The sequence below is a fragment of the Leptonychotes weddellii genome, chromosome 1, assembly GCF_054177405.1.
Source record: "Leptonychotes weddellii isolate Sample4059 chromosome 1, ASM5417740v2, whole genome shotgun sequence".
Classification (NCBI taxonomy): Eukaryota; Metazoa; Chordata; class Mammalia; order Carnivora; family Phocidae; genus Leptonychotes; species Leptonychotes weddellii.
The window spans coordinates 73,071,143-73,089,821 of NC_138369.1; the positions used below are offsets into that span (position 1 = coordinate 73,071,143).

The 18,679-nt window shown below is 34.3% G+C and overlaps 1 protein-coding gene and 1 pseudogene across 10 annotated transcripts in view; both read left to right on the forward strand.

Moving 5' to 3' along the window:
- Positions 1–18,679, forward strand: part of TBC1D5 (TBC1 domain family member 5) — a 528,942-nt gene that overhangs the window by 265,178 nt on the left and 245,085 nt on the right. For 9 of the 10 annotated variants that reach the window (XM_081826016.1, XM_081825991.1, XM_081826055.1 and 6 more), the window contains one exon: positions 10,094–10,160. The exons of the other annotated variant lie outside the window; for it this stretch is intronic. In XM_081826016.1, the coding sequence (XP_081682142.1) occupies positions 10,094–10,160 (67 nt within the window). The remainder of the gene's footprint in view (positions 1–10,093; positions 10,161–18,679) is intronic. 10 annotated transcript variants of the gene reach the window in all.
- Positions 3,040–7,871, forward strand: LOC145722538 (protein-L-histidine N-pros-methyltransferase pseudogene; annotated as a pseudogene).

The window sequence follows — 18,679 nt, forward strand, 5'->3', positions numbered from 1 at the left end:
CCCCAGATTCAGGAAGTTTTCACCTATTATTTCTTCAAATAGATTTTCTGCCCCCTTTCCTCTCTTCTTCTGGGATCCCTATAATGTGAATGTTAATATGCTTGATGGTGTCATTGAATTCCCTAATTCTATTTTCATTTTTTAAATGATTTTTCTCTCTCCTGTTCAGCTTGATTGCTTCTCATTACTCTGTCCTCCAGGTCATTGATCCATTCTTCTGCTTCCTCCAGTCTACTGTTTATTTCACTTAGTGTATTTTTAATTTCAGGTATTGAGTTCTTCATCTCTGATTGATTCTTTTTCATCTCTTTATTAAGGTTGATTCTTTTTCATCTCTTTGTTGAGGGTCTCACTAGATGTCTTCCACTGTTTTCTTATGTCCAGTGAGTATCTTTATGATCATTACTTTATATTCTTTATCTGGCTTATTAATTATCTCTGTTTCATGTAGGTCTCTTGTTGTGATTTTTGTCATGGTCTTTCATTTGGGACATATTCCTCTTTCTCTTCATTTTGTCTAACTATCTGTGTCTGTTTCTTTGTGTTAGGAAAGCTAGCTATGTCTCTTGCTCTCGAAAGTCATGGGTGGGGCATGCACTTTTAATAAGATGGTGCTGGTCCTCTTCTTCCACAAGGGACACACAGCCACTGTGGAGACTGGGGCTGGCCAGGGATACTCTTCAAAGTACATGTAGATGAGTGGTGCAGTTTTAACAAGGTGTTGGTGTCCTCCATGGGATGTGACCATCACCACCTCAAGGACCAAGGCCCCGCAAGTGTGCAGTTGGGACACGCAGTGTTGGCAAGATTTTTTTGCTGGTCCTTTGGAGGAGGGGGCCTAAAGTACCAGGACTAAGGCAGGCTCAGCTGGAGGAGATAGGGCGTGGTGTATGCAGCTAGGTAGTGAATACAGGCACAGCACTGCACTTGCCTGCTCCTTTGTTCCTGAAAAAGTCCCTCAGTGAACTCTGAGATTAATAAATAACTCTCCCTCCCATATGCCATGGGCAGTTTTCAAACTGCTCACTCTATGCTGTATTTCTGCCAGCTGTTTCTTGTGTTCTCTCTTTAAGGGCAAGGACTCAGTTTCCTATCGCCCTCCTGGCTCTTTCAGAACTGAGCCTGCTGATTTTTAAAGTTCCACACTTTGCATTCTGCTGGTTATAAGAACTAATGAAATTTGGCCCCTCTGGTTTTCAAAGCAAGTATTAGGGGATTTGTCTTTCTCTTGCAGGCTCCCCGGTATGGTATTCTGTTTCTCCCCCCCTTATTGTGCCCATGGCTCCTTCCCTTTGGTGGCCAGACCCTTGGGGTTTAGCTCCTCACAATGTCTCTGCCCTTTCTACCCTCTTTGATGTGGCCTATTCTCTACATTTAGTTTTGGAGTTTGTTCTACAAGTCTTCGGTTCATTTTTTGGGGTTAATTACACTGATGTGAGTGCTGTGTAGTTGTATCCATGGGACAAGGTGAGCTTAAGGTCCTCCTACTCCAACATCTTCCCTGGAAATGTTCTTCCTCCCTTTTTTTGTTGTGTTACAAGTTACATTTTTATACGTTGTTGCTCTGTAGCATAGATTTATAATTATTTTTTATGCATTTGTGTTTTAATTCTTGTAGGAAATAAAGTTTGGCAATAGAGACCTTAAATATGTAATACTAGCTTCATATATACTAATGTATTTACCTTTATCAGGGATCTTTTCTTCCCACAGCTTTGAGTTACTGTCTGATGTCCTTTCAACATGAAGGATTGCCATTAGCTTTTCTTTTATAGTATGTGTAGTGGTATCAGATTCTCTGCTTTTGTGTTTCTGGGAATGTCTTAACTCTTCTCATTCTTCTTCTTCTTCTTCTTATTCTTTTGTTTTTTTAAGTAGGGCCCCAACATGGGGCTCAAACTCACGACCCTGAGATTGACACCTGATCTGAGATCAAGAGTCAAACGCTTAACCGATTGAGCCACCCAGACACCCCACTGTCTGTTTTGCGAAATACAAAATTTTGGGTTGACGGTCTTTTTCTTTAAATATTTTAAATATATGTCATCCCACTGTCATTTGTCCTGTATGTTTTGTGATAAGACATCATCTATTAATCTTATTGAGAAATCTGTGATGTGACATATTTTCTATTGCTTCTTTGAAGACTCTCTTCTCTTTCAAAGTTTGCTTATTGTGTACCGTTATGTGAGTGTCTGTGTTAATTATACCAAGAGTTCTTTGAGCTTCTTGGATTTGTAGATTTTTGTCTTTCATCAAATTTGGGAAGTTTTTGGCCATTATTTCTTCAAATATACTTTCTACTTCTTTCTCTTTCACTTCTCAGGCTCTCACAATGCATGTTGATTCACTTGATGTTGTCACACAGGTCTTTTAGATGTTGATGACTTTTCTTCATTGTTTTTCCTTTTGCCTCTTGGACTGCATAATTTTAATTGTCCTATCTTTAGATTTTTATTTTCTTTCTATTGCCTGCTCACACCTGTTGTTGAACCTCTCTAGTGAATTTCTTATTTCAGGTATTGTATTTTTCAGTCCCCAAAATTGTTCCTTTTATAATTTCTACCTCTTGATAATCCCATTTTGTTTATTCATTCATTTATAAGATTTCTTTCTTTGTCCGTGTTTTCTTTTTGCTCTTTAAGCATCCTTAAGACAGTTATGTCAAAATCTTTGTAGGTAAATCCAATTTCTAGATTTCTCAAGGATAGTTTTTATCAGTTTATTTTTTATGAGCCTTGCTTCCTGTTTTTTATTATATGCTTTGTGATTTTTTTTGTTGTTGAGAACTGATAATTTGAATATTATAATTTGATAATTCTTGAAATTTAGTTTCTCCTAATATTGCTATTTTCTATATTACTAAACTTTTTTAGTCCCTTATTTCCCAATCTATTTTTTTATTTTTGCCAAGATTTATTCTTTGGCCTATGAAGTCACTGAAATCTTTATTTCTTAGGTTATGTTCAGCTAGGGTTTTGACAGATATTTCTTTGAAAGCCGGAAGCTAAAAAAAAAAAAGAACCAAACAAAAAAACCAAAACCTGTCCTGTTTGCAGATTGGTTCTGTGCCACAGCAGTCCTTCATCATTTAGTCAGGCTTGCATTCATCTTAGTGATCAGCTTCAGGTGGAAGATTTTGGTCTTCTACTTGCCCTGGGCATGTACATTTTCCTATATACATGGATGCTTTTGAAAGTCCTAATTTCCCAAGGAAACTCTCACCAACTCTTGTTCCCAAGCCTTAGGTGGTATTTTTAATGTTTTAATTGTAACCTTTAACCCACGTATCTGCTTGTTCTTTTTTTTTTTTTTAAAGATTTTATTTATTTATTTGACAGAGAGAGACACAGCGAGAGGGGGAACACAAGCAGGGGGAGTGGGAGAGGGAAAAGCAGGCTTCCCGCTGAGCAGGGAGCCCGACACAGGGCTCAATCCCAGGACCCTGGGATCATGACCTGAGCCGAAGACTCTGCTTGTTCTTAATTCAGCTTGCAGTGGGTTCAAGAGCAATGCCCACCACTCTTTTCAAGTTAGACAAAAAAGGGATGAATGTTTTGTGTCAGTCCTTCAGGTAGCTCCTAAACAAGTTAGAATAGAGTTACATAATATTTTGCAAATATGGTCTGCTCTGCTCCCTCCAGAACCAAGTACTGGTCTCCCACACTGGGAACTGCATCCCTCTTCAAGACTGCTGCTGTACCAAGGAGGGAGTAGGGTAAGGGCAAGTAACAATGCCACAAAGCTTTCAAGAAGTCTCTTTCTTGGGCGCCTGGGTGGCTCAGTTGGTTGAGTGACTGCCTTCGGCTCAGGTCATGATCCTGGAGTCCTGGGATCGAGTCCCGCATCGGGCTCCCTGCTCAGCAGGGAGTCTGCTTCTCCCTCTGACCCTCCTCCCTCTCATGCTCTCTGTCTCTCATTCTCTCTCTTGCAAATAAATAAAATCTTAAAAAAAAAAAAATTAAGTTTCTTTCTTCATTCATTGTTCATTTGGTTTTCGTAAATCTTGGATTGTTTTTCAGAATCATTGCAAAGTTAGTTCTGACAGTTACTGCTTGTTTTTTAGTGTTTCTTTGGGAGGATGAGAGTTTGGAGTTGTATATTCTGCCACTCCACTGATGTCACTCTGCTTTCTTTTTGAAAATTTTTCTATTAATGATTTAATAGGAATAACAAAAATATTATCTTCTTAAAATTATCCAGTTGAAATATTATTTATTTAAGAGTTTCTATGTATTTGTTTTTTACATCTGAGTTTATATTATCTAAAATAATAATTTTGACCCCCCTGTTTTGGCCCTGAAGGGGCTGGATGGACAAGTTGGGTACAGTGGCTCTAATCCGGGCAGTGGTACCTCCTCCTCCTCGCCCCAACACTGGCAGTGATCCAAATAAGTGGCCATGGCCCTTGGTGAAACTGTGGGCAGGTTGTGCCTGAGCCTGGCGTCTGTTTGGCTTGCATGGAGGATGTGGATGCTGTGGCGTCCACTCACCCGCTCCTTATATGTGAACATGAGAAGTGGCCTTGACAGGCTGACAGGGCCGAGGCCAGTAGGAAGGAGAACCACCAGTAGTAGGTGTGCAATAGAGAGAAATGTGAATCATTCCAGGCTCTCTTTGTTCAGAGTTACCTTAATCAGGGAACACAGATGTTCTTAACAGCATTGAGAAATCGGACTGGCTATTTGTCCAGTTCTGTCACTCTTTTGTGTCATCTGTTTTTAGCCTGTTTATGTCTAGAATATCTATTAGGGGGTTGCTAGGAAGAGGCTCAATGTTTGCATTTTCACCAGATCAGTTTCAGAGACTGCTAAAAATTAATCCAGATTGGAAAGCCCATAGACTTAGGTGCTGGGGATGGAGAAGTCAGAAAAATCATGAACTCTCATTTTGAAGAAATATATGCTACTGAGCTCTCTGAAACTATGATATGGCAGCTTCAGAAGAAGAAATACAAAGTGCTTGGTATAAATGAATAGCAGAATACAGGATTCCAGTATGATGTCAGTTGCTTAAATTTGCCAGACAGCTGTGATCAGCCCCTGACTGTGTTAAAAGATATCAGAAATGTCTTGGAGCCAATGAGAGGCAGGTCATCCTTGCTCTGGTTTTACCCTTTCATCCCTATGTGGAAAACATAGGTGGCAAGTGGGAGAAACCATCAGAAATTTTAGAAATCAAGGGATAGAGTTGGGAAGAACAAGTCAATAGTCTTCCTGAAGTTTTTAGAAAAACTGGTTTTGTTACCAAAGCTTTCACCAGACTGCCATACCTGTGTGAAGGTGACATGTATAATGACTACTACTTTCTGGATAATGCTTTGTGTTTAAACCAGTATAAACACTTGGAGGCCCAAGTCTTCAGAGCCCACCCCAAAAATGTACACTCCAGAAGAGGGTCTGTGTTTGTGATTATGTGAAGGGAGGACCTTTGGCGACTGCCATTGTAAATATCATGTAGTGATTTAAACAGCCAAAGTACTGATCATTTCTTTGTAGTGTGTAAAAGGAATGTTTTTAAAAACAAAAACCCAAATCTTTGAGGATTTTTATCAACTCTTTACTCAGTAATACAGGTCACACACCAATTATGGAAGATATTTTTTATACTTAATTGCAGTAAGGATGCATTCCCAAGCAATAGTCATAGCTTCACATGGAACCAATAAATATGGATTGTTTTTAATAAAAGACGGGCAATAAAGCTGTCCATTCACTTGCAAATATTTGGTTATAAGGTAGAGCCACTGACACTTTCATGTTTAGAAATTCTTTCTGTCGTTATTCAAAAACTGTTTTTAATCATGCTAATAAACATTTTTGGAGATAAAAATAAAATAATTTCTAAATATTATGTAGAGAATTAAATATAGCCATTAAATCATTAGCATGTAGCTAATAATAGAGAAAATGGAATATTATTGAATAGACAATTTTTTTGTATTTACTTTAGCACTGGGTCTTAGACGTAATGGGTGGTCCTGGATTTTTTAGCATAAATAAATTAGCCTAGAGAGACTATTGTCTCTCTGTTGAGATAATGCCCTTAGTGACTACTGTCTTCATAGGCAATGCTGAGTCATTGTACTTTGCCTTACTGTATATCAGCACATGAATATACTTAATTCATTGATTTTTTTGAATCATTTTCTTTGAATGGGATTTTAAATTTAATAAAAAACATTTCAGTAGTAATGTTCATTTAAAAGAAACAAAAGGTTTCAGGTCTCTATACTATTTATGGCATATTATCCTATCACAACTAAATGTAGCTATCCATAGCTTTGTTTTCAACTTAGTTTAAAGCAGATCTTTTTTCCACTCTTACTATTAAATATTCATTGCACACACTTGGAGACATTTCCCTGACAATTTAGATATAAACCTTATTTTTTAAATTATGTAATACTTTTTGGAATTCATACATAGTATGATGTGATCTTCTAAAACTTGATGTTTTTTTAGATGTAAACTGAGGGCCCAGTTGAGTAGATGTGTTTGTTTATAGCATTATTCTGGTAGTTTTTAACCTAACCTAGCTTAAAATCTCCGGTTCTACCTTCATGAAGGAGATGTTTGTACATAAAAAGAACTATAGTAAGAAAAAAAAAAAAGAACTATAGAAATCTATTGTAAATCCTCATTTAGCATGATTTTCAACAGTACATAGATATTATAAATGCCCTTAGCTAAACATGACTGCAGTAAAAGTTAAATAAGAATCTGGAATTTAATTTATCTTGTTTTGAGATTTAAGTCACCATTATACATATTATTTGTTTAATAAGTTAGATACATGTATGTTAGAAATTACTAATGGAAAATATATGCTCTTTCTATCCTCATTTAAAGTAATTTGGCTACAAGGGTATTTTTTTCAAATCAGTCAACTTTTTTTAATTGTGAGTGCCAGGAATTCATTTTGCAAAGTTACTTACCAATGAGAAATTAATCTGTTATGTAAATTTCACATTGTAATTGTCACAATAATTAATGAACTATTCCTGTAAATATAGGTTGCACAATATACATACACATAGCAACATATATAATATGTATGTAATTTATGTATTAAAATTTCCCCAATAAATATATCTAGATTATTTTACTGGTTAATTTATATTAAATATTGAAATACTTTTAAAATCACAATTGTGTTTTTAAAATTTATTGTTACTTTCCAAGCAAGTGAAAGGTAGTCTGTTACCTTAAAACACATTTCAAGTTATTTGTGCTGTCTGATCATTTAAAGGCCTTTGTGCAAGATTACTGTAATAATATACATATGCGTGCGCGCGCGTGCGTCTGTGTGTGTGAGAGAGAGAGAGAGGGGTGAAGAGGGAGAGAGAGATTTGAAAACAACCTATACATCCTTGTTACAGTTATGGCTACCTGACAACTTAGTATAAGAATCAGAACAGCAACTAAAAACATCATATTAAACTCTCTTGCACCCTCTGTTGTTATTTTTGGGGAACACTACACATACCTTCCCATGATTGTATTGGCATTAGACTTATTAAAATCCTTGATAAAATTAATACTTAGTTTATTATACTTATTCAAATTAGATTCATAGTAAATTAGCATTTATTTATAATTCTTGGTTGATGTTTCCTTCTATTACAAATATGTTTTTAATGTATAACACCTTAAATCAAAGAGGAGCCTCTCTGTCTTTGATTTCTCCTAGTTACCAGTTTCAAGCCCCTCCAAATGTTTCACACAAATGAAAATCTCTGCAGGATATACACACTGTATATACAATTTTCCAGAATTATAAATTCTGTCTGTTCTTTTATAAATCTTTCAATTGTCAGACAATTTCCTTCCAAAATAAGAATCTGGAATCATCCATACTAAAATTAAGAATTTATAACTGTAAGGAACAGATGTTTTCATAAACATTTGCTATAATTAATTTCAACTAGAGGATTGAAGGAACAAAGCAGTTTTTCCCGCTTCAAAACTTTATTGCCTTTTCCCCATATAGCAAACTTTGAAATCTTTTCTCTAATATTGTTTAGAAAAAACAATTGTACTCCTTATTTTGGTATGTTTTCGAGAAAGAAAAACTGCTTTTTTTCCTCATTCCCATCCTTTGAAGGTTATATTTAATGTGATATGCTCATTTTGAAACCGGTATAAGATGAAGAAAATCTTTGTAATATATTATGATGGCAAAACCTAGTTTAAAAAACCGAAAGGCTCTTAATTATTTGAAGGATTTTATATTCGCTCTGGTAAATATCAGCAGAAAGGAAGAAATATTCTATTGGTGAGATCTTACATGTTTAAGTAATTATAATCTTTAGTTTTCAAGAGAAAGAAGGCTCATATTTTAAGTGTATGATATAGTACGTATTTTATGCTGATTATGGAATGTTTCACAGGAAATGTCTGCAAGCTGTTAAATAACATGTGTTGGAGGAAATTTTCATTTAGTAAGAAACAGAATTTTCTTTAAATCCTTTTAGTTTATTTATTATAATACCATTAATTTTTTAAGAAAATATGTTGTATGAGTGATCTTATAGTATCCATGTTTTAAGAATTAACAAAATATACCCAGCTAAATTGATCTTAAACATTTAAGTGATTTTGGATAATTTTCTTCTATAAAATTTGGCAATAGTTTTGAATGCTATAATCCATTTTAGGATTTTTGTTTAATGAGGAAAAAAAACCTGAAAGTGTATTTTGATAAAAGAATAGAGTTAAAAGTAAGTGGACACAGTCCAGTTCTTGTCTTCCTGAACACTTTGGCACAACTGTAAAGATTTTGAAAAGAACCAATATTCTTGACTTATCTGTCAACTATAAGATGTGAAAAGAAAAATAGGTAGCTGTCATTAAAATTACATTTCAGCTTTCAATAACCATTTAATGAGTAGCATAATTATATAAGTATGGTACCTTAAGTACTGTACTCAATAATTAAAAATAATCTCATCTTTAAAGTGAAAGCTCTGTAATTACTATTTGACTTAACCAGGACCACTGTGATGATCTCCAGTGGCACCTTAGATTGTTCAAAGTGGATTAAAAGTGTAAATTAAAATGGATAAATCATTAAATTATTAAGCTTTAAATATCATAAAAATGAATACAACCTGATGTTTGAAAGTTACAAGAACTAGGAGTATAAAATATAATCAGAATCTAGTCTTTTTAATTTGTTTCTAAGAATAAATGGTCTATTTAATAGTAGTATACTATGGTTTCATAAAAACTATACTTTGAAGCATATATTTTAAAATGTAAACTACTAAAATTAAATTTCTATCAATAAGCATATATATTTTATACTGTGGCATTGGTAAGCATTTTTTAAACTTCTTTAGCACATTTATTTTTATTCTATAATCTTTAAACTGATAGGTATGAATTTGTTCTAAGTCTGATACTATGAATATAACAGTTTAAGTGGGATTTTTTTTTTCTAAATGTTTGGTATTACCATATGATGCAGAAATATCTTTCAATGTTGTTTTTTCATTTTTAAAACTGCTGAACTTTTGCCCACAGTTAAAACATAAAGTTTTAGGAAGAATATTAAAGTGTATTAAAAGCTCGTTAGATTGCATTCACCACCTCCCAACCTGCTTTCTCTTTTACCTCTCTGCTTACCAAATTCCTTGACCATGGAGAGCTGGGGACTGGAAAATACTCCAGGTCCCCTTTCTGTTGCTCTCTTTTGACTGAACCAGTGGTCAGAACAGGTGACTTGGTCACTAACAAAGAGTTGCCCTTTGTTTATAAACACTAGTGTATGATTAAATGGTTTATAAATTTTGGTTTTGTTTGTGATTCATAAAAAGAAAATGTACTGTGCTTCATTTTTTCTGTTAGCAATTATTTTGATAGTATTTCTGTCCAATTTAGGAGTGGTGGTATTAGTTTATATTTTAGCATCAAAATGAATATTTTTGCATAAAGACCTCTGATTACAAGAGATATTTGGGAGGTAGGGAAAAAGGGATAATGCTTTTGGACCTAATATACTGTATAGAACTGTCACACAGCAGCTTTTCAACTAAAATATTCAGTTTCATAATCTTCATTATTTCAGTGTTTTTAAATTTTTTTTCCAGGAGATTCAAATAAAAATGGAAGAAGAAGTTCTACTTTAGATTCTGATGGGACTTTTAATTCCTATAGGTAGGTGATAAATACATAGATATATATTATTACAAGGTAATATACAAGATACCTAATGTTACAGGATTCTAATCTTAGAGTAGTAAGGAAGTGTTACCTGTGCTTTAAAAATAAGTTAAATGTAAAGAATGTTGTGATATGCGATTGTTCTGCAGACTTATTGAGTAATGAACAATATAACCTTTTAAGTTCTTGAGTAAATGGTCTTATTGTCGATATCAGTTGTTAGGGTATAATTGGTACGAATGCTCCCTTAAAATCCATTTTTTATTTTGTTTTCCCAGTATATCTGTTACACTACTAAAGGCTTCCATTTGTTTAAGTTTCCTTTTAAAACAGAATATATTCCTTATGAGCATCTAAGAGAATATGAAATGTAATCCGTGGTTATATCAAGTGCTATTTGTTTATATCCCATTTGGTTCTTCAGCAAACAGGGCAGTTACGTCTCAATTAGTGATTTTTTTTTTAAAAGGATACGCTAGTTAAGAAAACACGTATCTTCTCTAGTATTTTGGTAATATTCTTCTTATAACTTGATTTGCTTGAGTAAATGTTTATGGATTTTGTACCTTCATAACAGGGAAACCTAGGAAGAAAGATTATATTATTTCCAGTAATATTTGAATATTCATATACTTAACCAACATGGTATAAGAACAAGGTTGTTTTCTTTTAAGGAATAAAGGTACAGATTCAATAATAATACATTTTGGCATTTTAGATAGCAATGCAGATTCTTAAAGAAATACTTTGAGTACATTGTCGTGATGGTTAATTAGTTCTGACACTTGTGCAGTGACAATAAAATTCACACAAGAACCACTGTACACTTGGAAACTCACTTGAATGTTAAGCTGTAACTCCTTTTATGTAATAAATACGGAGTTTATGATTGGAATCTTTATATTTTTATTTGAAAACATATTGTATATCCCTAATTGGAACTGTGTCATTTGTTTTCTCAGATTCCGGGCAAGCTTTTAATATCTAGAATAGGGCCTTGTATACAGGAAGCACTTAATAAGAATGTGGTAAATGGGAAAGTTTTTTACAATTTGTTTATGAATTCCAGAAATGAGGTGGTAATTGAAACACTTGACATCTTTATTTTATATCAGTTGGGGTCTGTATAAATAATCAGTCGTTCAAGTGTCACAGATACTACAAAAGGCTTATGTTCCCATGGTGTTCTAGAAGGGTATTATCACAGCAGTAAAGCTCATATGTTGTCATTATATTTTCACTGTACTCATCCTACCTTATAAATGTTGGAATTCTCCAAATCCTTCTTTTAGTGCTGAAGTGAATATAAAAGATAGTTAAACATTCATGATTTGGCATGTAAGTGAGAAATGTTAATATGATAATATATGTGAAATCTATGTTAGTATCATTGCTAGATATAAATACAATAAAAAAATAGACAAAAGGAAAATGGAGATGTATTTCAAAGGAAGGAAAATCCATATGTGTATAAATTTTGTTGGTGAGTTAAATTTTACAATTACATTTGTAGTTTAGCTAATTATAGTAAATAATGGACATAATATAAAGTTAAGAGAAATGTGTTAATGTGAAGGCACAGTATTGTAGTTTATTTTATTCTTGAATAGTTTGGAAGATTAAAATATTTTAGTATTATTGAATGATAATTGTACTTTGAAAATGAACTCCTAATGCAACTTTGCAGAGTAAATACTAATGTTGTTAACTAATATGATTTTAATCAATGCCTGTCACTGTTGTAATGTTAGGATATTAATTTATTGTTGTAATTAAAAAGGCAAGATAAAAAGCTCAGGTAGTACAATATATAAAAACGAGCTTTTAATAGTTGGCAGGCCAGTGCTGTTATTAAATAGTATAGTATTTAAGGTGCGAAATGAATATTTTTCTACTCAGCAGGCAATAGCTCTTACAATATAATGAGCTTACTTGTGAATTTGACACTTGGGTTAAATGCAGAATTCATAGAAGCACAGCTCTGGGGTCTATTTTCATATTAAGGTTAACTGATAAAACCTAGGAATTGTTGCATGATCACACTAAAATGGCAACAGAATTGTCAGTAAAATTCCCTTTTGAAAATGAAAATTATTTTTCTGTTGCTATCATTGCTGTTTTAAACTTAAATAAGTTATTAGAAAAACATGAATATTAACCCTCAAAGATCCTTTAGCCTAACAGTTCTGCCTTTGTCTTACTTAAACAATCTCAGAAATCCTGATTTTTCTTCACAGTCAAACAGTTCTGGCTGCCAGCGTAGGACCATCACACTCAAACCCAATATACTTGTGTCCAGGATAATGGTTAACCTTCGTTCGTCATCTTATAAGACAGACATTCTAAGGTCTAACCTGCTTCCTCCTCACAACTCTTGTAAAGACAGATAAAATGTAGAAGATAAAGCCTTTTGAAAATCCAAATGCAAAGCCATGGCATTTATTAATTCTTTCTGGAATTAGTTCTTTCATATGAATTGCCAACTTTGTTGCCTTAGCCTTGACTTCACCCTCCAACACATGTACCCTTTTATAGCATACGAGGAGGTTGTGTTAACTTTTGAATTCAGTCTTGAATTGGTCACCTAAGTCTGTACTCTTCCCATTAATGTGTTTGTCTTATTGTGGTCTTCGATTGTCACTTTCAAGAGGATAGAGCCACTGATTGTTGTTTTGTTTTTCATTTGTTAATAATACATGATATATGGTGAGGTGGTTCAGATCCTGACTCCAAATACTTGGGAAACTTGGACAAGTCTTAGCCTCAGTTTCCTCACCATTAGAATGGGGTTAGGAAAAAACACACTTGTTAGGAGTTGATGGGATAGTGTCATGTGGTAAATGCTGAGTAAATAGTAGCTGTTTTTGTCTTCTTGTCTGTGGCATCATCGTCATTATGATCATTGGTAACCTTCTGGTATTTAGAATTTTTTACAGTGCCCTGATACAGAGACACTAAAAGGAAGGTAAAAAAGAATGTGTGACTTACAGGACAGTATCTTTTGTCTGTTAGCAGAAAAGGAGCTAAGAACAAGCTTAACCTGATGCTTGAAACTCTCAAGCTGATACAATATTTTCGGTTGTCTTCGTATAGCAAATTTGTACACATAGCAATGATAAAAGGAAGATGTTTTACTCTCTGTATAAGTTCAGAGGTGGATTTTTGGAATTTTGACAAATTCTGAAGTTTACAATCGATCAGATCCTAACACGCTAGTTCTGTGTACCTAATGTTCATAGATTTGTTTTTCATAGGCCAGGAAGTTTTACTTGGATTTGTGTCTTTTGTGGTTTTGCTTCATTGATTCAAATGGACTGCAGCTGAATTTAACTCCTAAGGCACCAGTATGAATATTATATGGTGCCTAGGTAATAGATTAGATCTTGTTTTAGAACTTCTTGTTAAAATTCAATTATATGTCTCCCAACTAATTTGCAGATGATGTGTTAAAATGGAAAATTTATAAGAATTGAGAAGACATTATTGGTTTATGCAATAGATCTTATGCTTTTTAAAGTCCAGTGTTCTCAGTCAGATTATATTAGCTTTCTGTATTTCTTATTTAAACATTAAAACTGAGAGACCCTTGCTGGGTATGAAAGAAGAATAGTAGTTTGCCGATTAGCAGTTTGCGGTAGATGATTAAGTTATTGACTCTAGCAGAGGGCCACATGGTAGAAGGAATATTCTCTCCCCACCACCCTCCTCCTTTCCCAAGGGCAGCTGACCTTCTCCTCTCCAAAGAGGCAAGCCCCTTGCCAGCACATATGACTACAGACTATTACATTAATCTGTTTAGCTGTAGTACCAGCTGCTTGCATGTTTTTAATTATCTTATTAGATGGTATAACAGTGACCTATGAAATAAATTGAAGGTGAACATTTTTAAACTTTCCTTTTTTACCCTATGTTTCTAAATATCTTTATTGATCAAATTATAACTTCCCACAAAAGTTCATAGAAGTCTATATGGTTTTTGAATCTGTGTAATGCTTTTTTCACATACAATGTTATAATTCCCAAAATAGAAAATAGCTTCATTTTTGCCTCATTTTTGATTTAGGATTGCCTCATTTAAGATTTAGGTTGTGTTTATGTAGCGACAAATCCATGTTAAAAATAAATTGGTTAAATAGTCAATTTAGTTAGAGAAGACTCAGACCAGTTATTGGCATTCTCGGGGAAACTCAGAATATTGCTTAATTTTCAGACATCATCTTGGTGTGTTGTATAAATGTCATAGGATAGAAAATAAGTCATTGTAGATTATTTTTAAATAAATTAGTTTATTTAACTATGATTTTCTAGATTCTGATATGCAGTAGTAAATCATGTAGTCTACCCTAATTACTTTTACAATTTAATTTCACATGGTACCATTGCTGGGTGTATTTTCCCAAGCTATGCCATTAGGAAAAATGTATATCTCGTGAATTTTGACAATTGGATAATTTTCAAATAATACTTTGTAAATGAAGTATTGACTCCAGGAGACACAGTTCAAAGTAGTAGCAACCAATGGTGATTCTGTTATAACTCATCACCAATAAACAAAGAATATAATAGAAACCTTGGTGTTGAATTAAAAAGCAAAGGTATGCAGAAGGGATTGTAAAATATTTATGCGTGTCTTTTGAATTAGTAAATCCTACAACTGGGATGGTGGGGTGACTTGAGACTTGAAAAATTTATAAAGACCTCAAATATTTGTAAAATACACATTATTTATGTTTTTTTAAGATTAAGAAATATCCATTCTTTTTAGCTTCCTTTTTTTTTTGAAGTTTATTTCTTTTTAAAGATTTTATTTATTTATTTGACAGAGAGAGACAGCGAGAGGGGGAACACAAGCAGGGGGAGTGGGAGAGGGAGAAGCAGGCTTCCCGCTGAGCAGGGAGCCCGATGCGGGGCTCGATCCCAGGACCCTGGAATCATGACCTGAGCTGAGGGCAGACGCTTAATGACTGAGCCACCCAGGCGCCCCTTTTTTTTTCCTTTTAAGAACTAATATATTTCATATTTTAAAAGAACCTTTGTTGCAGAAATAATGGGAACTTTTCCCCTTTATATTTTTTATTTTCTTTCCTTAAAAAAAAAGAAAATTTTTTTCTTAAAAAAAATTTTAAAAAATAATAAATAATCTCCCCTTTGTATTTTTTATTTTCTTTCCTTGGCTCTATACTAGGTGGTATTTATAATTTCTTAATATTGATCTGAGCTTCTGAAGTAGCCTCTCTTTCTCAATATGGTGTATTCTATAGTTGGTTTGGCTTTTTGAATCCAAAGTTAATTCTTTTCCTGAATAATAAAAATACATTTATTTGAACACTGTTTAGTCATTGGGTAAACTTTAAAAATTAGGCTCATAGTTTTATCATAAACATTTTTATGTATCCTATTTTATCAGTAATTTGAGAGAATGTGGGAAATATCCTTCTATCATTTACATTTATTTCTAGTAGAATACCTTTTTTCCCCATTTGTATGTAAGGGGGTCATATGTGTCTTGAAACAACCATGAAATATTGATTCAAAATATTAGTAGAGATCATAGAGCAAAAAGCATACTTTGGATTTAAAATTTAGAAATCTGGGTTCTGGCTACACTCTTAGAGTGATATAAGTTTGTTACTCTGTTATATTTGAGAATATGGAGTCAAAGAATCAATTTAATTGCTGAATGTTATACCTTTAGTCTGTTCAGGCTGTTCTAACAGATATCATAGGCTAGGTGGCTTATAAACAATAGAAATTTATTTCTTACAGTTCTGGAGGCTGGGAAGTCCAGGATTAAGGTGCTGGCAGATTTGGTGTTCAGTAAGAGCCCACTCCTGGTTTTCTGTCTTTTCACAGTGCTCTCACATAGCAGGGGGGCCAGAGAGCTCTCTGAGGCACTAGTCCCATTCATGAGGGCCGACCCCCAAACACCCATCACACTGGCTGTTGGGATTCAATATATGAATTGGGGGGGCATTCAGTTCACAGCATATACTAAAGATAATAGAAACTAACCTGAATTTCCATCCCACTCTTCTACCACCCAGTCATTTTAAGTTCCTAAGCCCTTGCCATTTTATTTTTCCAGGTTATCATAGCTTAGTAAGTACATGAGAAGGGTTTTTTTTCCTGATTCTTAGAGCATTGCTTTGCTCACTTTTTTTCTTAAGATTTTATTTATTTATTTGAGAGAGGGAGCAGGGGATAGGAGCAGAGGGAGAGGGAGAAGCAGACTCTCCGCTGAGCAGGGAGCCCAATATGGGGCTCGATGTGGAGCTCGATCCCAGGATCCTGAGATCATGACCCTAGCTGAAGGCGGACGCTTCACCGACGGAGTCACCAAGACGCCCCATGCTTTTCTCACTTTGTGTTGCCTATATTTTGTTGAGAATCTATGTAACTATATGATACAAACTCTATAAGTTTTTAAGAATAAAGACACGATTCAGGGAAACAATTTGGAAAAAACATACAGATAGAAATAAGACTGACTAACGTTTATATCTTAGCTCTACCACCTACTGACTGTGTGACCTTAGGTAAGAGAATTAATCTCTCTGATTTTTGATTACCTCATTTGTAAAATTGGAATGTTACAGCTCCTATATCATAGAGTTGTAGGGAGCATACCTACAAATGTGTAGAATACCTGCCCCAGTCATCTAACACATAATAAATAAACTAATTTCTGCACCTTTCCTTTCTTTTCTGAAATTTCCTTTAAGTTTTATTTTTTTATTTATTTTTTTAAAGATTTTATTTATTTGAGAGAGAGTGAGGGAAAGAGAGAGAGCACAAGCAGAGGGTGGAGGAGCAGAGGGAGAGGGAGAAGCAGGCTTTCTGCTGATCAGGGAGCCTGATGTGGGGCTCGATCCCAGGATCCTGAGATCATGACCTGAGCCAAGGTACACGCTTAACCCACTGACCCACCCAGGTGCTCGTGAAATTTCCTTTAAGTTTTAATCAACTTTTTCATCTATTAAAGTTTTCCCTTGTCTCAGAAAAGTATTTTTAAAATTCTCTGCAGTCCGGGGTGCCTGGGTGGCTCAGTCGTTAAGCATCTGCCTTCGGCTCAGGTCATGATCCCAGGGTCCTGGGATCGAGACCCGCATCAGGCTCCCTGCTCTGCGGGAAGCCTGCTTCTCCCTCCCCCACTCCCCCTGCTTGTGTTCCCTCTCTCACTGTGTCTCTCTCTGTCAAATAAATAAATAAAATCTTTAAAGATAAATAAAATAAAATAAAATATAAAATAAATAAAATAAAATAAAATAAAATAAAATTCTCTGCAGTCCTAAACTGGCAGTGAGTATTTAAGGATTAGATCTACAGTTACCTATAAAGATCTAATTTATAAATATCTACAGTTATCTATAGATTATATAGGGAGAATATTTATAAAATCCACGCTTCTTTAGCTTCACAATCTCAGCATCAAATTTTCTTATTTCTTGTTTTCATATTTGTTGAAATAGTATCACAACCTTTACAGTTAAATGATAATTTCAATGAGCACAAAATATGTATGTAACTTTTGCATTTTCCAGAAACCAAAATCAAAATAATACCTTAATTCATATCTCCATAATGAAGCAGTATTTGAGAAAAGGGGGGAAAAAATCACACTTAAATGATGAATATATCTTCTTGAAGTAACTTTATTATTATTTTATGATAGTGGAACTGGTCAGTATCTGTGCTTTTCTGTAATATACAACTGTCTGAGCTAATTATTGATCACTTAAGGCTCTGAAAATGTTACCTTCCATTTAACTAATTAACTGGCTTGTTTGCATTTACAGCCTTACATTAACATAACCCAAACTGACTTGAGCATACATGTTAGTTTGAGTTCCTTTGCTTCAGAAGCCCCTTCAAGCCCTTTTTATTATCTGTAGCCAGGCTCTAGGGGGAACATTTTTTTCCTCTTTGTTTATTTACATAGTCAGCTGCAAGCTCCAATCATCCAAGGCTGTGTAAATGTTTATCTTTGAAAAGACAGGCATACATTTGAAATATGAGGATAAGCTGTTCTGAGTCAGTCATCAGTGAGAGTCCCTTCCCCTGGACACACTTCTGTTTTTTCCTGGTGTCCCTAGTTGAAATTCACCCCTTCAGCCCCATGGGTCACTATTTGTAGTATATATTAGCATGCTGCACTTTTTAAGTAGGGTAGTGAAATAGACAATGCCAATTAAATATTTGGTCAGTAATATTGAAGTGTGTTACTGGATCTATAATTTGAGAAAATAATACAAAGAAGAATGGTTTAAAAGTGGAAAGTTATAAATCTTTTTAAACATTTTACAAATACCTTGCTTATTTATTTACTTATGGGTCTGCTTTATAGTTATATAGTTAGCTCTACATAAGGCTTAATTACTGATTTTTGATTTGACAAACAATTTGTAAGTCTCAAAGATACAGTTTAAAGGTGGAATTTTCACAGACTATTTTAATAGAGATTGATATTCAGTATTTGTCTATTTTCTGTATCAGATTACCTTGCCTTCTGGGGG